At 35.7% G+C, this 23,691-nt stretch overlaps 1 protein-coding gene across 3 annotated transcripts in view; it reads left to right on the top strand.

Moving 5' to 3' along the window:
* Window positions 1-10,070: 10,070 nt before the first annotated feature.
* The window catches only part of atp13a2 (ATPase cation transporting 13A2), a 172,799-nt gene continuing 159,178 nt past the window's right edge, over window positions 10,071-23,691 (top strand). For 2 of the 3 annotated variants that reach the window (XR_007423860.1, XM_022677233.2), the window contains exons 1-4: window positions 10,071-10,217; window positions 17,001-17,098; window positions 17,935-18,102; window positions 18,630-18,688. Coding sequence is in view for 2 of the 3 variants with exons in the window: in XM_022677233.2 (XP_022532954.2) it covers window positions 10,205-10,217; window positions 17,001-17,098; window positions 17,935-18,102; window positions 18,630-18,688 (338 nt within the window). In the remaining variant the exon portion in view is untranslated. Of the gene's footprint in view, window positions 10,218-13,088; window positions 13,341-17,000; window positions 17,099-17,934; window positions 18,103-18,629; window positions 18,689-23,691 lie in introns of those variants that run through there. The other variant, XM_022677235.2, reaches the window with a different exon arrangement.

Here is a 23,691-nt window from a genome sequence, read left to right as displayed (position 1 = left end):
TTGTGGAGACGCCATATTTATTTCATTCTCAGCACTCTCACTTCCAGCTGTGACCACACAATCTCCATCCCCTTTTTAAATTGTATTAACACACACAAAATATAAAAAAAAACAATATAGGTGCATTTAGATAAAACGTATTATTATTATTATTATTATTATTATTAATAAACTATTATTACAGTCTCCTGTTGATTCCTGCTTCCACCACAGCACTAAAGGATCACAGCTTCTTTCCCTCACCTGCAGAATTGATGCTGAGGGATTGGAAGAGTTTCTTCAGCACTGCATTATAAATAGGACTCCACTGTGTCGCAGAAATGTGTAACAGGCCTAGATAATAACATCATCCTGGTGGTCTTAAGAATTGTCATCATCATCATCACAAACAAATACATTGGTGCAACATTTTGGTACTTGTGTACTAATAATGTTCAGTATTATGCAAAAGTAAAGGTAAAAATCCTATAATATAGTCCGCCTGATTGATGTTGGTCAAAGTGCAATTCTCATTTAATAAAAATGAACAAACAAATATAAAAAAACAGGACTACAGGAAAATATTATTGACCATGCAGCCTAGCTGTTAGCACTGGCTCTACCTATTAAATGTACCAATAGCACACTAACAGAATCTCAGATTTTCACATACTGTTTTCTTAATATTAGAAAGAAGTATGAGTAAATCCTGGTAACTCTTTTTCTGGATAGTTTGGAATAATATTGGTGTGTATAGTCTGTTGGTAGCTGGTTTTTGTATGATCTTAGCTGATCTTTGACGGTCAAGGTGCTTAAAATGCAGCTGGTTATCCAGGTACAAAACATACTATTTCCTATTCTGGTACTCTGATGACTAAATCAGTGTAATGAAGCATTATTAAATTATGCATATTTTAAAGGAGAACTGCAGATGTAGTTACATGTACAGTATAAAAAACATAGTAACACTGCTCCACAGTTACACTTTGTGCATGTAACATGGAGTGACTGCACACATATTTATCCTATGATAAAAAAAACAATGAGTTTTGCTTTAATTGCCTGGTTTATGTGGGTGGTTTATGTCTATGGTTGACTGGCCAGCCTCTGTGTTAATGGCTATAAGAGCAAGTTACCATTAGCTGCATTAGTGAGTTTCAATTATGTGTAAAAACTCATTGTCATACTTAAATGTTTACTCACAAATCTGTACAGGAATCTGCTTCCCCAGGAACTTAGATACCTAAGTTAAACTAAAAAAGTTGTCTATATTTTAAACTTGAATTGCTAAGTTGAAACAACATTATTTTTTAGTATTATTTAGTTAATTTAATTTGTTAAAACAATTTAATTTGACTTTAACTTTACAGCAGGTTTTGAACTTAACATTTTGAGTTAAAGCTGCTAATTTTACTGACGTTTTTTGGAAAATTAAAGTATTTTGAAACGCTTTATAATACAGCCCCCGTTTTAGAGGGTAAGGTCCCTTTACTTATAGTGTAACTTCTCTGGATGGACCAGTACATTCAAAATACTTACCGGGTCCTACAGGTAATTAACTGTTGAGATAAATAAAGAACATGAGAACAACCAGGAACTCGAGTGTAACAACTAGATAACTTTCTGAAACTTACTTTGTACTTTCCCAACACTTATGGTGTAACTGTTCTCTATGAATCAGTAAATACAAAATACTTATTGGGTCCTACTCGTATGTAAATGTAAATGTAGGTACAAATAAAGCACAGGAGAACCTGCAATTTCCCTAAACTTGTGGTGCAATTTTTATATGCAATAATATAGAATCAGGAATGCTGAGATTTTAAAGAAAATGTATTCATTCATGTATTAATACACAGAAACCACAAGGTTTTATATTAATGGTTAAAAAACCCACACCTCACCTGATTTTAATGTTCTTACTCTATAAGTACACAGTACATACCCAGATCGTACCTCACTGGGCGCTCAGATCGTACCTCACTGGGCGCTCGTTCAAGGTGTCGTGGCAAGGACAGCTGTCCTCAGCCCGCTCCTTATCCACTGGGGTTCCCCTCCATATACACCACCTCTCTTGGTCAGGTTGTCCGCTCACACGGATTTTCCTACCATTGCTTTGCTGATGACACCCAGCTATACCTGTCGTTCTCACCTGAAGATCACTCAATCTCTGCACGGATATCGCAGTGTCTCTCTGACATATCCTCATGGATGAAGGAGCATCACCTTCAATTAAATCTCTCAAAGACTGAACTTCTGGTTATACCAGCAAAACCATTTTTTCAACACAATTTCTCTATAAGCATCGACTCGCTCTCTCTCTCACCGACAAAGGTTGCTAGGAACCTGGGTGTTCTGGTTGATGACCAACTCTCCTTCATGCACCATGTGGCCTCAGTTGCTCCGTCCTGCCGCTTTGCGCTCTATAACATCCGAAAAATTTGACCGTTCTTGACGCAACAGGCCACCCAACTCCTGGTGCAAGCGGTCGTCATCTCACGCCTCGACTACTGCAATACCCTGCTAACTGGCCTCCCGTCCTGTGTAGTAAAACCACTCCAGATGATCCAGAACGCAGCAGCACGTCTGGTCTTCAACCAGCCAAAACGGGTACATGTCACCCTGCTGCTCATTGAGCTCCATTGGCTACCAGTTGATGCTCGCATCAAATTCAAAGCTCTTACAATCGCCTACAAGGTGATGACAGAACAGGCTCCTTCCTACCTGCACTCGCTCCTGAAGGCTTACGCTACCTCCCGGCCGCTGCGCTCCTCCAATAAACGTCGCCTCGCTTTACCAAACATTCACACAAAGCAATCCAGACTGTTCCCATACAGAGTTCCCCAATGGTGGAACAAACTACCTTCCACTACCAGATCAGGAGAATCTCTCGCTATCTTTAAGCGACTCCTGAAGACAGAGCTCTTCAAAGAGCACTTACTCTCTTAACACCTCTAACACACTAACTACTTCTAACCTCATTTCCTTCTTCCCCTCCTTCACTCCTCTATCCTATTATTCCCTTTGACCTCCTTTTATCCCTATCCAAAGTTGTTTTTACCTTTAAACTTATTTTACATTGTACTTGACTATTGTAAGTCGCTTTGGACAAAAGCGTCTGCCAAATGTAATGTAATGTAATGTAATGTAATGTAAATACTCAGAAACAACAGGAAGTGGGCTGTATTATGTAGTGTACATTGTTTCACCATTCTTATTCTGTGAGTACACTTACCCTCTAAAACGCAGGCTGTATTATAAAGCATTACCAAGTATTCTTAGTGTGCCTTATAGTGTGAAAAATACAGTAATTGACACTATTGCACATTAACACCAAAGAGCAAGCATATTTAATGTGCCATCATAAGTGTCCTAAAGTGAACTACAGCATTTGTGGCCTATAGCTAGAGCTAGTTAACTCAAAAGGGCTGTAAAGTGGCTCTAGAATTCTAAGCTGATCTGACTTAATCTGACAACCTATGTGAACAAATGTGTAATAAGAGATAACCATACTACATCAAATCAAATATCCAGACATCATCAGCTGATAATTAGGCTTCATTTTCTTTGTTCTTGGGATTCAATGTAAAGGTAATGAGTCATTAGGGATGTGGGCAGTGGTACAGATCTTAGCAGTGCCCTCATTATCTCAAATCATAGATCCCTCTCGATTACAGTAGCCCCCAGGGGGCAGTGGTGCCTCAGTGGCCTGAGCACTGGGTTATTGAAATCAGGGTTTTGGCCTGATAAAAAGGTTTACCGAGCTGCCGCTGTTGGGCCTCTGAGCAAGGCCCTGTAACTGCTACTGTTTCTACTAATGGAATCACAGCAGCTGTGCTGGGCTCTGTCTTCTTTGGCACAGAAACGTCTGCAACCTTGGCCTGGATACCTGAAGTTCCTAACTTTTCTACCTGCAGCCCCTGCAGTGACTGCTTATACAGGGATGGAAGATTACGGCAGGTATGGGTGGCTTGGATTGGTGGTTAGAACCTTTGACTCACCTGGGGTATTGGGTTCAAGTCTTTATCTGGGTGGATTTTCCTTGTTCTTCTATTTCTGTGTGGGTTTCCTTCTGAGACACCAGAGACACCAGTTTCCTTCCAGAGTCCAAAAACATTGAGATAAGGTGAATTGCCTGAGTGTATTTATGTGTGTGTGTATGTACAGCATCCAACAAATGTCTGCAAATATTTTATTATACCATGGGACAACACTAAAGAAATGATACGTGGTTACAACTTACAATAGTCATTAGTCTATTTTTTGAAGCCATCCTCTAGATATGATGTATTATTGTACCATTAATTTCTACTAACTTTAAAATAATTATAATAAATACTCTAATAAAAAAAAATACTAACATATTTTAATTTTACAGTAGATAAAAACATACCTCCTTATTTGCAACATATTTAAAGTCATCACATGTTAAAACAAGCTCTCTTTTTAAATGAAGATTATAATAGAGTTATAGAAGAGAAGAGCATAATAGAGTTTTTTTTCTTAGCTATTCCCACTTGGTGAACAATTAAAACTTCTCAGCTTCCTTCATAAGTGGACAAGCAGCAGTTTCAGTTGATTACTCTGACAACTTCATCTGTATTACAGCTGGGACTCAGAGCTGCAGCCTCTGAAACAACAGGTGTTTCCTCTGCCACGTTCAATGCCTGCCTTCCCTCCACCGCTCTATTTTACTGAGAGCTGTCGTTAACAATGATAATGAGTTTGAAGCTGCTCTAAAACCTGTTACCTTACTACTCACATAATTTTTCTGTTTATCCTTAAGATTCCTTAAACAACATTCCTTTTAATGCACTTCATTAATTATTACATAGTGTTTTTATATTATATCTATTTTTACATATTGCTTTAATGCATATGTTAAATTTCACTGCCACCTATTTACTCAGCAAGTCTTGTAATATCCAAGTTTCTATAATAAAAGCACATTTTAATCTGCTGCTTTATGAACACATGAGCTTATCAGATGATTAAAATGATTAAAAATACAGCAGTTCATGAGAATGCATTAGAATCTTATCTTATTCATATTTGCTTTAGCTAACACTACATAATCCATCCTGAGAGACCCAGGCTGAAGCTTTGTCTCAGAATGTAAATGTTTGAGTTGTAGCAAGTCCAAGAACTTATATAACGCCATAAAAAACCTCACTGTTTCTTCTTCTTCTCCTTTACTATTCAAAGGTCTGTATTTACACTGATCCTGTTACAATGGCACCTGTCAAGGGATGGAATATACTGTGCGTAATACTGTACATAATAGGCAGCGAGCGAGCCGTCAGGTTCTTAAAATTGATGTGTTTGTTGATAGTAAGAAAAATGAGCAAGTCTAAGAATCTGAGACCCTTTGAAAAGAATCGATTCTAAGGGCTTGTGGGATGTTCCCAGTATGCAGTGGTTAATGGTGAGAGAGTCTTGAAGGCCCGACCTCACCAGTTGTAGGACTAAAAGGATCTGCTGCTAATGTCTTGGAGCCCATGCTTTGACAGGCCATAGGTGATTCATTGTCATACACAATATTACTAATATGGTTTTAAAGATATAAATAATTTAAAACATTAAAATACACTATGTGCAAAACGTACAGTAAGGTTAGATATTACGATAACATGCACTCATGAAACAAAAAAATTAATGGTTCTAACATAGTTCTACCACATCCTCAATTAACCCTATTAATAAACCCAATTCTACTCAACACTTAGTTCTTGATTTAATGTGCAAAAATATGAGATCTTCGTTGGTCTACACAATATTGCTCAAGTGCTTTTAAAGTCATGACTGATTGGTGGTCCTAGTAAAAGAGCAAACATGTTGGGAACAAATGTGGCATAGGTGAACAAAAGTACACAAAGTCAGCATGCTAACCGCTTATTATTCACTTACTGTGTGGCTTTTGCGCAAGAATGCCCCAGCTAAATGGACAAAGAGCAGCAGACAATGACAAAGAAGAATCAGAAAGAAAGAAGAGGGAAAAGAGCATCAGAAAAGCATCTGTAAGAAATTGTTAAAAACACTTTATTCAAACACACTTCTAAAATCATTTAAAGCACTTGCCCTACATGCTTAGATTTATATGCATTATATGCATTACATTTACTCAATTCTCTTTTTAGCCCTCGAGCAAGGCCACTAAGCCTCAATACTCTTTGGATGCTGCCAGCCCTGTTGCAACGAGGCAAGCAAACCAATCTGAGCTGGCCTCAGGTCCCTACACTGTAAGCCTGGATAAATTGAATTTACGTTAAAAAAGTTTGGAAACTGGTTGCCTTTAAAAAATTAAGTAATGGGTAATAAAAACATAAGTTAGCATAACTTAGAACATCAAGTTATTACAACTAAAGGCGAAGTTGATTGAATTTTTTTATTTTTGTTATACTGTTAAACCGGATAAGTTGAGTATTGTTTTATCTTTTTTAAGGCAGCCGGTTTGCTCAAATTTTTGAGTTGAATTTACTTTTAAAAATTGAGGAAACCGGTTGCCTTAAAAAAGTTAAGTAATGGGTAATGAAAACTTAAGTTAACATACATTAAAACAACAAGTTATTACAACTAAAAGGGAACTTGATTTATTTCTAAGGTAGCCCAGAGGGAATCACTACACACTGATGGTGAGTGTCAGAAACTGTTGGACACACCCAGCATTCAAATAGATTGTGACATAAGCCAATTGAAAAGAAGCTGTTAATGACAACAGACTAAAAAAGATCTCAGTTTGAATGTTTATATGTGCTCACAAATGTTTAACTAACTCAAAATAGTTGAGTATTGTTTAGAAATCTCCAGTTTTATGTAAAACAGACTTAAATCATTTGAGTTCAAACAACGTATGGGTTATGGTTATGAATTGCTTGCATTGACAAATTGTGTAAGTTGTGTGAGCGCCTCCCAATTTTTTGACAGTGAAAGCAGAAAAGTACCACAACACTGTTATTGCAGTCAATACCTAGAAATGGCCCTGGGCGCTGCAGTAGCTGCCCACCACTTTGGGCCTGTGTGCTCACTAGTGTGTATGTGTGTGTGTTTATTTCACAGATGTGTTCAAAGCAGAGGACAGCTTCCCTCTGTGCCCAGCATAAGTATGGTCAATAAATGTCTGTCTTGTCTACAAATAAAGTACATTTATTTAAATAAGATAATGTTAGTGTACACTGGTTAAAACATTCAGCTTGTAAGGTGTTAAACTAGTTGCGAATACACGAAGTGAAAAGGCTAAATAATCAACATGACCAAGGTAGACATTCAGCATTTTAAACTGTTCGGCTAGACATGATGATGATGGTTGACCAAGCTGGAATCAAATGCAACATACACTATGCTAGTCGAGGTTTACCAGCATAGGGTATGTTTTTCCTGGATGTCCAGCATTTTTAACTTCGCTTTTAGTTTTTTAGGGAACCAAATCTGTTCTTTTTTTGGCATCTTTACATTTTTTTAAATAAATAAATATCTAAAAAATATCAGTAAAAACCTCTACAGTGTAGCTGCCAAGCAAAAGTTAAATATTTTAGACCAAGGCAGACAGAATTAGTGTTGTCAGAGGACTGAACTTTTCATCTTAGGCACAATATTGCAACACAAAGCAATTTTGTGTACCTACTGTTTCAAGGCCAGCTGTGTCGTGACCGTATAAAGAGACAGAGAAGGCAGCCCCAGAAGAAGAGGAGCTCTAGGTGAGGTAATAAAGGATTCTTTTTGAAGTGTAATCCTCAAGTCAGAAATGCTGTATGTGATATCAGTGCTGCAATGCGTCTCTACTGGAAATATTAATAACAATACATGTATAATTAAACTCACACTGAGCACGACCCTCACCAGCGCAGCCCTGATTTTACTAATTAAACTCCTGGTTATCTAAGAGAATGCATAAACATATGTGCTAATATGATGCTTTTTTTATTAGATGTTTTTTTTATGCATACAGAGCTTACTGTAATAATGTAGCAAAATTGCTTTCTCTGATGGTAATTTTAATTATTAGACCTGACAAACAGGCTAGTTTTGTTTTATTCTGTCATATTATTCTTTATCCGTGTTCTCTCTCCTGGGTCCTCACCCTTTTAATCCTTCTAAAAAAAAGGAAGTATACTTAAGAGCATTAAATTATGTTCCATTAGGTAAAGAATAATAAAAGCACATTTTGTATTTAATATGCTTCAACAAAAAAAAAACATATTAAATATATTTTCTCTGTGTTTCCATTAAATGTTTTTAAGAAAATATATGTAGTGGCATTAAATACGGCTTAAAGTGCACTTTAGTGTAGTTTTTTTTCCAGTAGCATTAAGGTGTACACTATGTTTATTGATGCACTATAATATGTCCATCAATACGTAAAGTAATACATTTACAATATATTTCAAGTGTATTAAAAAATTATGTTTAAAAACACAAACTTAAATCTACTTAAGTTTGCAGAAATTATACAAAAAAACACTCAAAGCACAATCTAATGCATTTGTGTTATATTTAAGTTGTTCCAAAATAGAACATTTAGTATGTATTTAAGTATGTATTAATTTTTATTTTAAAAATATATGTCTTTTTATAATATATACTTTAAAAATATATACTTATACGCACTTTTCTTACAAGGGAACCCTAAACCCTTTTCATTTCATCAGTTATTTAACTGGCCTGTCTAATACAGTAGTCCTTTAGCAGGGATTTATCAGTGTCACATGCTTTTAATGAGTGTAAAATCAATGTTAAGGAATCAAATCAGGTTACGCTAGATATGAGTCACTGTTTAAAAGACTCATAATGTCATCTTTAGAGGGCTCTGGTTTTTTTTTAATAATGCGGCTCTTTCATAAAGTTATTTGTGTGACTAGTTTAAATCAGTTTTCAAATATATTTAAATAATTGAAAAATTTGTTCAAATCAATATGCTGTGCAATTTTGACACAGTGTAAGGGTCAATAAGTCTGTACAAATTATGTAGTAAACTAAAAATCAACAAACCATCACTGATTGTTGAAACTTCACACTAGACCTCAAGCAGCTTGGACTGTGTGTCTCTCCACTCTTCCTCCAGACTCTACTCCCTTCATTTACAAATAAAAAGTAAAATTCACTGTTGATCAGTGATGGTTTGGAGAGACATGTCATCTGCTGGTATTGGTCCACTGTGTTATATGAAGTTCAAAGTCAGTGCATTGATTTTCCGGAAAATATTTTCATGCTTTCCTCTGCTGACAACTTTTATGGAAATGCAGGTTTCATTTTCCAGCAGGACTTGGCACACTGTAAAAAGTACCAATTGGTCTTATATAATTTTCTGAGACACTGATTTTGGGTTGTCATTGGCAGTAAGCCATAATTATCAACAATAAAAGAAATAAATGCTTAAAATAGATCACTCTGTGTGTGATGCATCTATATAATATATGAGTTTCACATTTTGAATTGAATTACTTAAGTTAAGTAACTTTTCAATGATAATTACATTTTTTAGATGCTCTAGTCTATATATATATATATATATATATATATATATATATTTTTTTTTTTTTTTTTTTTGGAGATGCACATGTATATGTACATATGGTGGAATATAATTAACATGACAAACATGGATTAATCACAAGCAATCAAACCAAACTGAACTGCTTAAATTCTCGCACCAGGAGTGGCGTAACATTATCCAAAAGCAGTGTGTAAGACTGGTGGAGGAGAACTGTGATTGAAGACTGAATTTTAAGAATTTAAAATTGTTTTCTTTGTATTATTTGAGGTATGAAATCTCTGCATCTATTTTGTTATTTCAGCCATTTCTCATTTTCTGCAAATACAAATGCTCTAAATGACAATATTTTATTTGGAATTTGGGAGAAATGTGTCAGTAGTTTATAGAATAAAACAATAATGTTTATTTAACTCAAACATAAACATATAAATAGCAAATTCAGAGAAACTGATTCAGAAACTGAAGTTGTCTCCAGAGCTGAATATTTGTATATATATATATGAATGGGTTTTTCTGGTGTTGTACAGCAGGGGGTGCTCCTGCTCTGATCAGCAGGACTGTGAGCGCGGAGAGGAAGAAGAGGAATCCTCAGCAGCGGCTTCACTCTGAGCTCAGTGTGAGAGAGAGGAGAGAGAGAGAGAGAGAGAGTGAGAGAGAGAGAGAGAGAGAGAGAGAGAGATCCAGGCTGGAGAGCAGTGTAAACACTATGGATCAGAGCTAATCACTGCTGATAACATGGACACATCCGGTAAGATCACTCTCTGTACTACAGGAACATTTCTCTAGCTCCTTTCAGAACACTAGCTGCTGAACTCTGCGGGGTAGATATGGAGGGGTAGAGGGTAGATATGGAGGGGTAGATAAGCGGTGTGTTGAGGGTAGGCAGCTCTAGTGTTGTGAATATCACAGAAACTGTACAGAACAGCAGAATAAGATATTCTCAGGGTTTTATATAAACACCAGAGTCAGGCGCTTTAGTTCAGGGTTCAGACTGTAGCTAATCTTCTCAGGACTCCAGCCCCCGCTGGACTGTAGCTGTGCTGCTGACTCCAGCAGGGATGTCAGCACATGACTTCTTCACACAGCCTGACTGTTTATGCAGCACTATTACTTCAGACTTCAGGGCTTTCAAAGTTTTAGTGAGAAATGCTTTTATTTATTTATTTCCTAAGCTTGACTTTTCTGAACAGGAATTTGCAAAGCTTGGCTTTCCTAAGCTTGACTTTCCTGAACAGGAATGTGGAAAGCTTGACTTTCCTGAATAGTAATTGTGAAAGTTTGGCTTTCCTAAGCTTGACTTTTCTGAGCAGATTCTTTGGGAACTTGGCTTTAGGAAGATTGGCTTTCCTGAGCAAGGAAGTTTGAACTTTAGAACTTTAATTGGGCTTGGCTCTCTGAAGCAAGGTTTTGGGAAGTTTGAACTTTAGTAAGCTTGCTTTCCTGAGCAGAATTTTGAGAACTTTGAGAACTCCTGAGCAAAGATTTATGCAGCTTGCCTTTGGGAAGGTTGGCTTTCTTAAGTTTGACTTTCCTGAGCAAGGATTTAAAGAACTTGACTTTCCTTTCTTGAATTTTCTTACTGGGCTTGGCTTTCCTAGAGGAGCTAAAGGAGCTTTAACTTTGGGGAGCTTGACTTTCCTGAAATTTATCTTAGGTGCTTGGCTTTTGTTTATTTGTTTTCCTAGACAGGATTTTGAAAAGTTTTAAAGTTAGGGAGCATGGCTTTCCTGGGCTTGACATTCTGGAGCAAGGTTTAATGAGCTTTAACTTTGGGGAGCATGGCTTTCCTGCACTTGACTTTTCTAAACAGGGATTTAGGAAGCTTTTCTGTCCTGAGTGTGATCTCACCAGGCTTGGCTTTCCTAAAGGGGATTTTGAGAAGCTTTAACTTTAGGGTGCTTGGCTTTTGCAAGACTTGACATTCTGAAACAAGATTTTATTGAGCTTTAACTTTGGGGAGCTTAGCTTTCCTGAGGTTGATCTTACTGTGCTTGACTTTCTGAAGATTGGTGTTCCTGAGCTTGGTTTCAGAAAGCTTGGGGTTCCTGAGCTTGGCTTTCCTGGACAATGTTTTAAGGAACTTGGTTTAAGAAAGATTTGGTTTCATGAGGTTGACTTTTCTAAGCAAGGTTTTATGAGGCTTGGCTTTAGGAAGCTAAGTTCTAAGTTCATGGACTATTTTACCTCAGTTTCTATAACCTAGATATGGGCCTATGAATAACACTGTCTTAATAAGTTATCCCAAACTTTGTGTTTGTTTGTGTGAGTGTGTGTGTTTGTATATGCGTGGGTGTCCGCTAGATTATTGAATTATATTAATATGTTAATGCTGCTAATAAGCTAATACAGTTAGCTTTTAAATATATGCAGTTAGTTAATCAGTTAAAGCTTTTCCTTTAAACTTGTTATATCTTCTTGGTAAACAGAATACTACCTTTACCAAAATAAAACCTAACAAATTCAATGCTCTAGGCAACTTTTAAGTAGTTAAGTTAGAGTTGGTATCTGTAAAGGCAGATACTTGAAAAACTGGTATTGGTATTGTAAGGATAAAAGTGTCTGTGCATCCCTGGTTCTAGGGATCTCCACTTTTCTGGGCTTTGCTTTCCTGGGGAGGGGGATTTTGGAACTTGAACTTAAAGGCGTGTGACTTTAACCTTTTGTCAAACTATCTTTTGTAAGTAGAATTTAGTGAGTTTTACTTTTTGGAGACTGGCCTTCCTCAGCAGGTCATAAAATTTACAGATCATGACTGTAGACTTTTGCGAACCTGATTTTAGCAAGTGTGACTTTTAGGAGCTTGAGTTTCATGTGCTTGAAGTTTATGAAAAGGGTTTTAGGAGCTTAGACTTGGGGGAATTGTGCTTTAGGGAGCTTGGACTTCACAGGGCTTCTTTTTAAGGCACATGACTTCAGGGAAGCTAGCTTTCACATGAAGGACTTTAGGGTGCTTGACCATAAGGGGGTTTGACTTTCCGGAGCTTGACGTTACATTTAGACCAGCATTTCCAGCATTTCACCGAACATGACCATAGCTTACCACTATAGGGTATGTTTTTAGCTGGAGGCTCAGCTTTTTAACCACCTTGACCATTAAAGACCAGTTTAACCCATCTGAAACAACATACCAGCAAAACTGGTCTTGGGCTGGACTCTTCAGCAGTCTGTGCTTGACATTCCTGAGCTTGGCCTCAGGCTTTTTAGACAGTTTGATATTAGGTAACATGAGTTTAAGGTCTTTAGACAGACTTTGTAGTGTTACCTTAAGAAGCACTGAGTATATAGGTGTGGGTAGGAATTAAATAAAATATATTAATTCATTTGTTAGTTAAAATGGTTAATTAATTATGCTCATATAAATACACAGACAGCAATAAGGTTATAGAAAACACATTTTATTAATAAGAAAAATAAAGGTATATTTAAGCAGTATTTGCATAGTTTAAGCTTTCCTGATGCCTTAAATTCTATGCCAGTGTTAAAGAAGACAACATATTTTTGAAGCTCCTTGTGCTTTAAAGCCTATTACCTATTTATTTCCTGTTTCTTTCCAATACAATATCTAATACAGTCATATCATTACGTACTAACCCTGCCTCTAGCTTTTAAAAACACTGAGTGTGTGGAGAAAAGGCGGAGTCAGTGGCAGCTGGTCTCGCCCACGTAGATAAAGTAGATTCCGGCAGGTGTGCTGCGTCTCTCTCTCTCACGGATCTCTGGTGACGTATAGCTGCAGCAAATGAAACCGAGTAGATATTTGGATATAATTCACTGTCAGTAATAACGATGGCACCAGACTTTACTGAAGTAGTTTACTGAAGGCGGCTGGTTGAGACCCAGAGGGTTTTAGCGAAGGACAGAAGGAAACAGGGTAAGAGAAGAAATACATTTGCTTTATGTTCACTGTAAACAACCATAACCGGTAGTGTATGTTGTGGTTAGGGCAGTAAATGTGAAACGTAGAAGGTGTATTGTTGAGTCTATACACAAGTTACAGCTTGTGATGTTTGATTATATGCTGTGTGAGACCTGTGCTGGTCCCCACCCTTAAACTGGGGAAAACCTGTGCAGTTTTTTTCATGATACAACAATTTGTTCACAATGTTTTGATGCGCAAACAAAATGTACCAGCAGGGGCAGATTCTTAAAAAATAATGCAAATAAAATTGTCTTTCATAAAGACTATAGTCATTTTTATACATTTTTTGCTGCACGTTATTCAGTTAAACAGGACGTAATACACTCTCTAGAACATGAATTGTGGTTATCATATCTTCCCAGAAATGATTGCGATACACAATTTTCTTTTGTCATTTTAAGACTTTTAAATGCCACTGACACAATGATAACAGAATAAAATGATAACAGAAAAAAGCAATTATACACTTTTTAAAGCTAATATATTCTGTCATATTGCTCATCTCTAGTTTAAACAGGCCATTAATGTAATACATAAGATGCTTTTTCTGTTAATTTGCAGTTGATTTGCTCAGTTCTCAGGTTTACTCTTGCCTTAAGCTGGCTGAAAACTCCTGAGAGGAAGTGAAAATCCACCAGTTGGTGGGTCTAGACTTTCATTTTGAGTCTTTTAACCCCCTCAGGCTGTTTTTTTTTATACACTGAAGGTCTTAGCTCTTTCTGTGCTTGTATGGGAAACTGCAGCATAAAGGCATGTGATGTGAAAAATGAGGAAATTAACATAGTGTGCAGATTTTACTCCACCCTTGTTTGTCAAAACTCTGCAAAAAAAGGAAGAAAGGATGACAAAGGAATACATTTTTCCTTTAGTTTTGGCAGTGGGTGTGAATAAGCCATACTGACACACCAGTTTTGGCATCTGGTTGTAGATGTTTCTCAGTAACTGAGTTGAATCCATAAATAATTGTTTACACAACCATAAATAAAGGACTGTTTTTTTTTTAAATAGTAAGTACAGTATCAAACCAACAGAACACTACTACTACAAGCCACTGGTTAAATTCACTGTAAATTCACTGTGCAGAACTGTGAGACTTTATCTGCCCTATTGAAAAAAAGTAGATTAAAGTATACTAAGCATTGCTATGCTATAGTGCACTAAAGTATATTTGTAGCCACATTATTAATCAGTATATTTAATGAGTGCGAATATGGAACAACTTTTTTGTACTTATTGTACTTTAATTCTATAAAAATAGAATATATTAAACTATTAATAAATTAAACTATTTTAAATATACTTAAAGCTCACCTTCCGCGAAAATGCGATTTTTCTTGTTTTTTGTGGAATACAGTAGGTCTCTCCGAGTTGAATGTGTACACCTGCACATTAAACTGTTTTGCAGCCCCCATTGTCTGCAGGAGCTAAGCAAAGAAATCCCCCCTCCCCCCCTCCGAAAAACGGGTGAATTTTGAATGATCTTTCTGCCTACGTAGGCAGAAACTCACAGACCAGCCCACCTTGGCTCGAGAAACTCCCAGAGGCGGAGCTGAAGCGACGCAACATCACCGCTCATCAGTTAGGAGGTGGGAGGCAGTGAGCGGCAGAGCGGTGGAGGGGCGTCGCAGTGCTCCTAGCCAATCAGAGGAGAGATATTTGCATGCTGTTTGCATGTATGAATATTCATGAGCAAAGCTGGAATCCGGTCATTTTGGACACACCCCTAAAACAGTCCATTAAAAAAGAGCTATACAGAGACACCTGAGCCCTTTTTTTTTACAAAAACGGCTCACATGTCATTCATTCATACTAGAGACCACAACTAGACATTTTAAAATGAAAGAAAAAACGACGGAAGGTGACCTTTAAGCAACATTTAAACATACTACTTCATGTATGTAACCCCATATTTTAACTGTTGTTATTGTTATACCAAGAAATATTGTGATATTATTTTAGGGCCATATCGCCCACCCCTAATTCCATTTCAGATCTGATCCTTTGTTTTTACTGCTGTGTTCTAGGCAAGTGGCTCCTTTGTTACTCTCAAATCTACATTACTACAATAGAACTTTATGGAACTCCACATAATGTGTTTAGCCAAACAGTTACCAAATAATTTACAATAGTTTCTGTATTAGGATTAAAGTAAAATGAAAAAAAAAAGTTAACAGAAAAGTTTTATAGTATTCACTGTGGGCCTACTATACAGTGGAACATAATCTGTGGTTATGGTGTTTTAATCTTTGTCCTCTTTCTGTTTTTGCGAATGCCACCAGAACAATATGAGGAAATAAAGGCCGACAATATGTGTGTACTCTCAAATTATTGCTGGTTAGAAGCACTCAGGCTTTAATGGTGGGAGAAGTACATGTATCTGGTTTTGACTGAACCACAGGTTTAAATCTGATAAGAGGAAGCCAGTAAACATGTGGTATAGAAAGCCCATTCATGACACTAGAAAATAGTCATTTTACATCAATAGTCGGCAACAAGCAACAAATATCAGTGAAGGGTGTGTACAATGTGATTTCAGTACAGTGTTTTAAAAGTACTGGGAGCTGGATGATCTCTTAGGTCAGAAAGACTGTATGATATACTTTATGATATAATTAGATGATGATGTATGAAAAAAAACATAAAGCAGTCGTTTGAAAAAAAAAAATGCCTTTCATTCAAAAATAATCCATCCAGAAATTTACATTTATGTCAGATCTTTATTAAAATATTCAGATGCACTGAATGCTTACCTAACAAATTAATTTGGCCAAAAAAAAAAGACAGAATATTTTAAACCAAACAATGATTTTCCTTTGAAAAAGCAAGGAAAGAATACATTTAGGCTATTTTATTTATTTAAAGAAAAAAAAAATGTTTTCAGTATTTGGCGTAAAGCCAAACATTTTATTTTGTTTGATTTATTACAAAAACATTGTAATTTAAATCATTATCATTATCAGTTCATCTTTTCTTAATTGTGTTGCTGTATTATCTGCAGAAACATAAAGATCTGTATCTCTACATCAAAGTACTTCAATCAGATCGAGATTGGAAAAATATGGATTGGGACTAGGGTTGTACCATTTTGTATCATACAGAATATATTGTGAAGGATTGTAATATAAAAAAAATCAAAATCGAAATCTATAATAGTGGTATTCAGTTAAGTAAGCAGTCTATTTTGTACTTGTTTTGCTATTTACGGTGACGTTTTATGGGTACTCTTTGTATAATTGTTTATGTCTGCAGTTAATGTTTGTGCACTAAATATTTTGCACTTTATTCTGGTGTTATTATATATATATATATATATATATGCCAATAATATTGTTTTGTCAAAAATACCCAAATCAGGATATTATTTTAGGAATATCAGACAGTTTGAAGTGTTGTTCTGGCAGCAGCAGCAGGAAGTCTTCTACTCTGGTCCTCTAAATGAGCAGCTGTGGTCCTGCTCTGAGATCCTGGTTGCTCTGAGTGTGCGTGTGTATGTGTCGTGTGTGTGTGTTTACAGAAGGGGTGTGTTTACTGTATTCCAGCAATAAACTGATCATACCTACATACTTCGCTTTCAAAGTAGCATTAAATATTTTCCCTCTCTTTCCCCTACAGGGAGCGGCACTCAGGGGATGGGTGGGCCGACCCCTGCAGACCCCGGGTCCACCTTAATGGATTCTGGGGTTATAGACACCCCCTCTGTCTCCCACATGGTACTGAGCATATTAAAGTTCCCTATGAAATGGAGCGTTTACATATGAGAGAGTTATCTGTAGCGTAGCTGCTGTGATCAGTTATATCAGTAACCGCGTATTAGCTTGTGGTTAGAGTTTAGATTGAATCACAGTAAAGCTAATGATTTAGTTTGAACATTTAAATTGAAACTGATAATGGAAAATTTTCAAACACTTATTCCTGCTGAATTGGAAAATATTATGGAAATCTTTATACCTCTCTTTGTATTGGAAAATTAAACAGATCGATTAAGATTTTTTTATGGGCAAAACTTAAAACTGTCTATTTAAACAAAATATTGCATTCATTCGTAAGAACCTTATCCAAACTGTAAAACATGGGGGTGGCAGTATCATGGTTTGGGATTTATTGATTTTATTGCATGATTTGATGCTTTGCTGTCTGAAAATCAGGATGGCATTTTTCTTTTATTAATGATGGATCTAGAAATGTTTTAAGTTCTCATATGTTTGACTATTATGTGATGTAAGGTTAGAACATTTTACTCAACATTAAATAAATATAGTAAAGAAAACTTGTTTAACATTCTCTTCATCCAGTTGTAAGACTTGTGATCATATAAAATGTCATATTTATGCAAATATACAACTAGTTGTAAAGGCTTTTAAAGGCTTTCTTCTGGTATTAGATATGTGTATGTATGTACATCCATACTATTTGCATAAATGTAATATATAAAGGGTGTGCATCAGGCTTTTTTTTGCCATTTAAAAAAGTTTAATCAAGCTGTCGTCTTATAATTACGTTTTATAACGTCTTATGATGTAATAATATCCAATGGTTTGTGTATCAGGACGTCCAGGGCTACAGGAGAGTATGCTGGAGGGTGTGGCTTTGCCGCTTTGGAGCAGTCTGTTCTTTAGGGATGCTGCTGGTCCTATTCAACTGGCGCCCTCGACTCGCAGTTCTGGCTCGCTGCACCTCCTGCCCTCTTCCCATGGCAGATACTTTACTGTTGAGGGTAAGCTTTATTCTCATCTGTCAGAGATTGCTAATTGATATTACATTAACATGCCACATTTCATGGGACAGGCACTAGAATTGTGTCCCATCACTTTTCTCATATTCTTGGAAAAAAAGATGCAAAGCTTTCAGACCTCAAATAATGCAAAGAAAACAAGTTCATATTCATAAAGTTTTTAAAGTTCAGAAATTATTATTTGGTTAAAAATGTTTTTTTAATCACAGTTTTCATGTGTCTTGGCATGTTTTCCTCCACCAGTCTTGCACAATACTTTTGGATAACTTTATGCCACTACTGGTGCAAAAATTCAAGCGGTCCAGCTTAGTTTGATGGCTTGTGATCACCCATCTTCCTCTTGATTATAAATTTTTACCATTTTTTAAGTGGCCTCTCGTTTTTTTCCAGAGCTGCACATATTGCTGTCCCATTAAATTTGGCATGTCAGTGTAGAGCTTAATTTTGACTTATTTTACATAAAATTTATCAAATGATTCATTATGGCTAACATGTTTTTTAATCTCTAGGATATTTATGGGCAGCAGTTTGTCATAGAAGTATGTACAGTGGAGGTTGAGGAGGGAAGGTAAGATATAAATTTTGATGTGTTTTAATGTGAATAATACAGGTTTGTTGTTTAATATATACTGCACAGTAATGTGTAATAGGGGTGGGCGATATGGCTCTAAAATAATATCACGATATTTCAGGGTATTTTTGCGATAACAATATATACTTGGCGATATAGGAAAACTGAAATAATCCATTCATTTCAGGAATATAGTATAATAGTATAACAGTATAATCATAATGTGGCAAAATAAATAATATAGCATAAAATAATATAATGCAGCAAATAATATTGCAGAATATTTAACGCATGCATATAAACTGCAAACTAAAACAATTATACAATAAATACATCTAAAGCTTCACAGTAAATAATAGACTACTTTTAAGACAGAACAGCCCTATTATCACGATATGGATTTTTAAGATCATAATATTTCTGTGTCACGATATATTGTATACGATATAATATTGCCCACCCCTAATGCGTAAACGTGTAAGACTCCTTAAATACTGTTTATGTTATTAATATGAGCAGTAAGTATTTAGTTGTAATTGGAAAAGATATCAATAAACATAAATGAAGAAAGAAACTAAAAACTCCTTTAGGAAGTCTAGTAATTATAGTATAGTATATATTTACATTATTGATTAATCATACAATATATGTACATGACCTGACTTCAGTATTACCCCTCAGTCAGGGTGGGGCCAAAACCTGTGTTCTTCTAACCAACATATCTATAACTTTACTCACTTTAAGCAACCTTCATTTAGCAGAATTACCACAGTTACCCATATTCACTCACAGTTAATAATAACAGTGGTTTCTGGACAGATTAATCCCATGAGAGTCCAAGGGTTCTGAGTTAGATTTAGTGTGCTGTAAAACTTTTTAAATGAATGGTAAAATGCCAATCTAAAGCAGTTTAGAGGCTTTATAACAGATTATTGGTTTATTCTTATCCTCTCTGCTGTTATATAATATTTAACCGTTTTCCTGGATTTAAACACTTCATGAATGGGGCAGAAACTCACTACGGTAATAGTTTAACAGGTTTGGAGGCTGGATATGTTTGGCTGCACATTTAAAATGACTCCACCGTATAAAGTAATAAAGCAGTAACTTTAGTACTGTATACTTTAGTATAAAGTAATAAAGCAGTAACCCACATTTAAAATGGTGGGTGAGTCTTAAGGAGTTTTGAGCTCCTATGTTTCAATAAAAAATTGATATTTGAAGCCACATATAATAATGTATTGAAAACAATATGATATATTATTGCAATATCAATATTTTGGCACACCCCTAGGTTTAACTAAAGCGATTTTTAGTTGAGGATCAAGTAATAAGCGGTTAAATAGGCGAAACATTACAATGACTTTAGAAATGCACAAATCATGCAAAAGTGGAATCTGCATCTGAGCTTGTAAAGATATCTGAAATTTGAATTATATTGGTATCAAGTGAAGTAACGCAATCCTTTTTATTTTTGGAAACGTGCCAGCCTGTGCACTTCAGTGATCTTTTTTCACTGATCCCTTCCTTTAGTGATGCACTTTTTTGTCGGAGCAGAGTTCTCGACTGAAACCTGAAGGACTTGTTCAGTTACATTGCTGAACATCGCATACTAGAGGACTCAGGAATGTTTTGAGATGTTAAAACAAACATGTTTGGAATCATCAGCTCACCTCAGAGATCAATTAGAGGCCTAAAGGCTCAATTCTGACCTGAGAATCTTGAAAGATAAAAAATAAAATAAATACAATAAAATGCTGCTTTTGGCATAAGCACTTCAATGAATAAGACATTTTAATAGATTCTATATTCAGCAGTACCAGGATTTTAAAGATTCTGGAAGGGGGCAGGGTAAGGCATACTAGGGCTGGATGATCCCTTTTTATTTGTGAAAATGGTAACAAAAAGCACCATTTAGAATGATCATATATATAAACTAATATTAATCTTACATTTATTTTTAAGGGAGTCTAAATCCTGCAAGCATTAAAAAACCATTTAAAAAAAATTAAGTACTTTCATTTAGCTTTTTTTAATTTATTTTTGTAATAATAAGCAAGCAGCTCCCATCAATCAACCTTACAATCAGCATTTTTATTGAACAAGGTGTAAAAATTAGTTCCTTATTTTTTTGGATTATTGTAACGGAAAATAATGTGTCATGTACCATGTGGTGTTAAATATGAAATTATAGCTACTATATCTTTCAAGAATTTATAAATAATCTTTGTTAATATTTGCTAAACTAAATGTACAATTTACAAGAAAAATATATACAATTCTTTCCTGTTATATTTGCTCATTTCATCCCTGCTACTAGACAGTTTTTTCTTACAATACTGACCATAAGAGGAAATAAGAGGTAAATGTTTGTTGTACTGTTTTTTATTTATTTATTTTACTTTTTTACTTCAGAAAAATATAAAAGCCTTATAAAATCTTAATGTTAATGCATAATTTTGGATAAAATATGAAGGCAAAAAATGAAGGGGAAAAAAACCTTCCCGTCAGCTGCTAGACATTCAAATTGTGATCATGACTGAGGAGAGAAATTTTTTTATTTTATTATTATTTTTTTTTTTTTTGCTTAACTAATTATCACCATCAGGTGACTCTTTTTTTAATTAAAATATTATTTAAAAGGCACGAGCCTCAGAGAATCTCTCATATACAAAAATGCTTGGTGAATCTTTTTTCTTCTTGCTGAAAAATTGAACCCAAAGCGTTTGAGTGGTTCAGTAATAAAATGTCCTTGATTGGCTCAGCCAAAGTCCTGACCTTGGACTGAGTTGAAATCTGCAGCAGGGTTTTGGAGAAGCTGTTGAAATACACTGCCAGCAATCAGCCAGAACTGGAAAAAAATCCCCCTCAGTCCCACAGCTGATTGGCTCATACATAAAAGACTGAAACTGCCATATACCACATGTAACTGCATTTAGACATGAGAAACATGTGCAGATGGGTTAGACATGAGAAACATACCTGTAAAATGTGATGTAGGAAGTGTCAGTATGCACTGTTTATTTCTCTGTGAATGGAAATGATTCTGCTGAGCACCAGTTTTAAATGTGAGAAATTGATGTCATGAAAACCAGCATATTTACATATTTACAGCATATTCATGTATTTAGCCTACAGAAGTTTACAGATGAAAGAAGCATTTCAGGCTTGACTGCTTTTTGATTGAGTCACAATACATGGACGTCTTAAATTTGCTTAGTTAAAAAAGACCTTATTTGGTCTAAAAATGTCTTAAATCCATCTCCCAATGGTCTAAAAAGACCACAGACATTTATTAAGTAAATGCAACATTCATTTTCTTTTTGGCAGAAGTGGAATCAGCAGTAGGGGTGGGCGATATGGCCCTAAAATAATATCACAATATTTCATGGTATTATCGCGATAACGATACTCTTGGCGATATGACAAAAAAAATAAAAATACACTACTGCAGCAAAACATAACTTACATTTTATTATTGTATACGATATGATATTGCACACCTCTAACTGTGATATTAAAAAAATGCAAGAATTTTAGCCGATTTGTAACAGAACTCCAAATATCTACATATATCAAGGATTAAAGTAAAATAAATGACACTGGACAGATATAATCTGTCTCTAGTAATTATTTAATAGGAAATGAGAAATGTGTGAATTTTTTTTTGCTTAAAACAGTAAAAAAGTAGAACCCTGATGTGATAATTAGGGATGAATGTTATGGCGCGATATTTCAGGGTATAATATTGTTCACGATTAGGGCTGGGCGATATGGACAAAAATCTTGTCACGATATACTTTTCCATATCAGCCTATATCGATATGTATCACAATATAAATCAAATCACTTTCTGCTACACTTAAAGGTTTCTTTTTACTCATAAGTGACAGAATAAGGGAGTCATGGCCAAAATCACTAGCAGGCTCAGAGCCTTGTGGATGTCCACATCGTGCCAGGTGAGCACAAGGTGCTCAGACAGCTTTTAAATTAATTTTAAAAAGTCATTATATATCCACACAGGTCTGGAACCCCCCCCTAACATGTATGGCCCTTAAAACAAGCACAAGGGGACAAATATATAAACAAAAACAAAAAAAAATCAGACCCTTTACATTATTTGTCTGTTTAATTTAAATTGCAACAGCAATTAATACAATTATATTTAATCAAAGGATTATTGTGAATGCAGGCAACCACATAAAGCAAAATACAATAGTATATCAAAGTGTTCATTTTGACAGGTGATTCAATTGATACAGTTTAGTCTTAGTCTTTTAACTAAAATGTATAATAGTTTTAGTTACATTTTAGTCTATCAGCTGTGAGGCAGTTCAGCGCGCTGCCTGATTGCACACTGCGCCTGTTCGCAGCGCTACTTAAAAGGGAAATAGAAAATAAAGTTTATCGAATCCTATCGTCCGGCTTATCATATTTATCGCAATATATATTTTCCTCGATAACTATCGTTATCGTTTTAACGCCCAGCACTATTCACAATATTAAAAAATGTTGACGATATTATCGTGTACGATACGATATGGCACACCCCTAATCAGCAGTATTATTTATATGGCCTATTTCAGATTTATTCATGCTTGCTTTTAGCTAGCCTGTTTTGTATTGTAGGCATGGGAAAACTGTGGGCCTTGGAACGCCTAGAACAACCTGAAACGACAGGAATGTCTTCTTTTTTTTTTTTTTTTTGTACGTTTCTGCGTATGTAATTGGGCAGCTTAAAAGACAATGTTTCATTTGGGCTAAAAAACTAGTTTTTTTTTTAGCCTTTTAATTAAAATAGTTAAAGATGCTGAACAGACACTGTGCTAATTAGTCAGTCATGCAACCAATGCTGTTTTACAACGTTCCTGTCCCTCCCTAGACAACCTATGGGTTCCTTGCACGCTTGAGCCCTGGAGCTTCAGCTCCACCATGCCTATAGGTTAGTCCGGCTCTGTGCAGATGGGTCGATGTGGTTTATCAGTCTTACAGTGTCGTTT

The sequence above is a fragment of the Astyanax mexicanus genome, chromosome 13 (genome assembly GCF_023375975.1).
Source record: "Astyanax mexicanus isolate ESR-SI-001 chromosome 13, AstMex3_surface, whole genome shotgun sequence".
NCBI classification, from domain to species: Eukaryota; Metazoa; Chordata; class Actinopteri; order Characiformes; family Acestrorhamphidae; genus Astyanax; species Astyanax mexicanus.
Note: the sequence above shows the minus strand (reverse complement) of the source record. Positions and strands in the feature narration are given on the sequence as shown.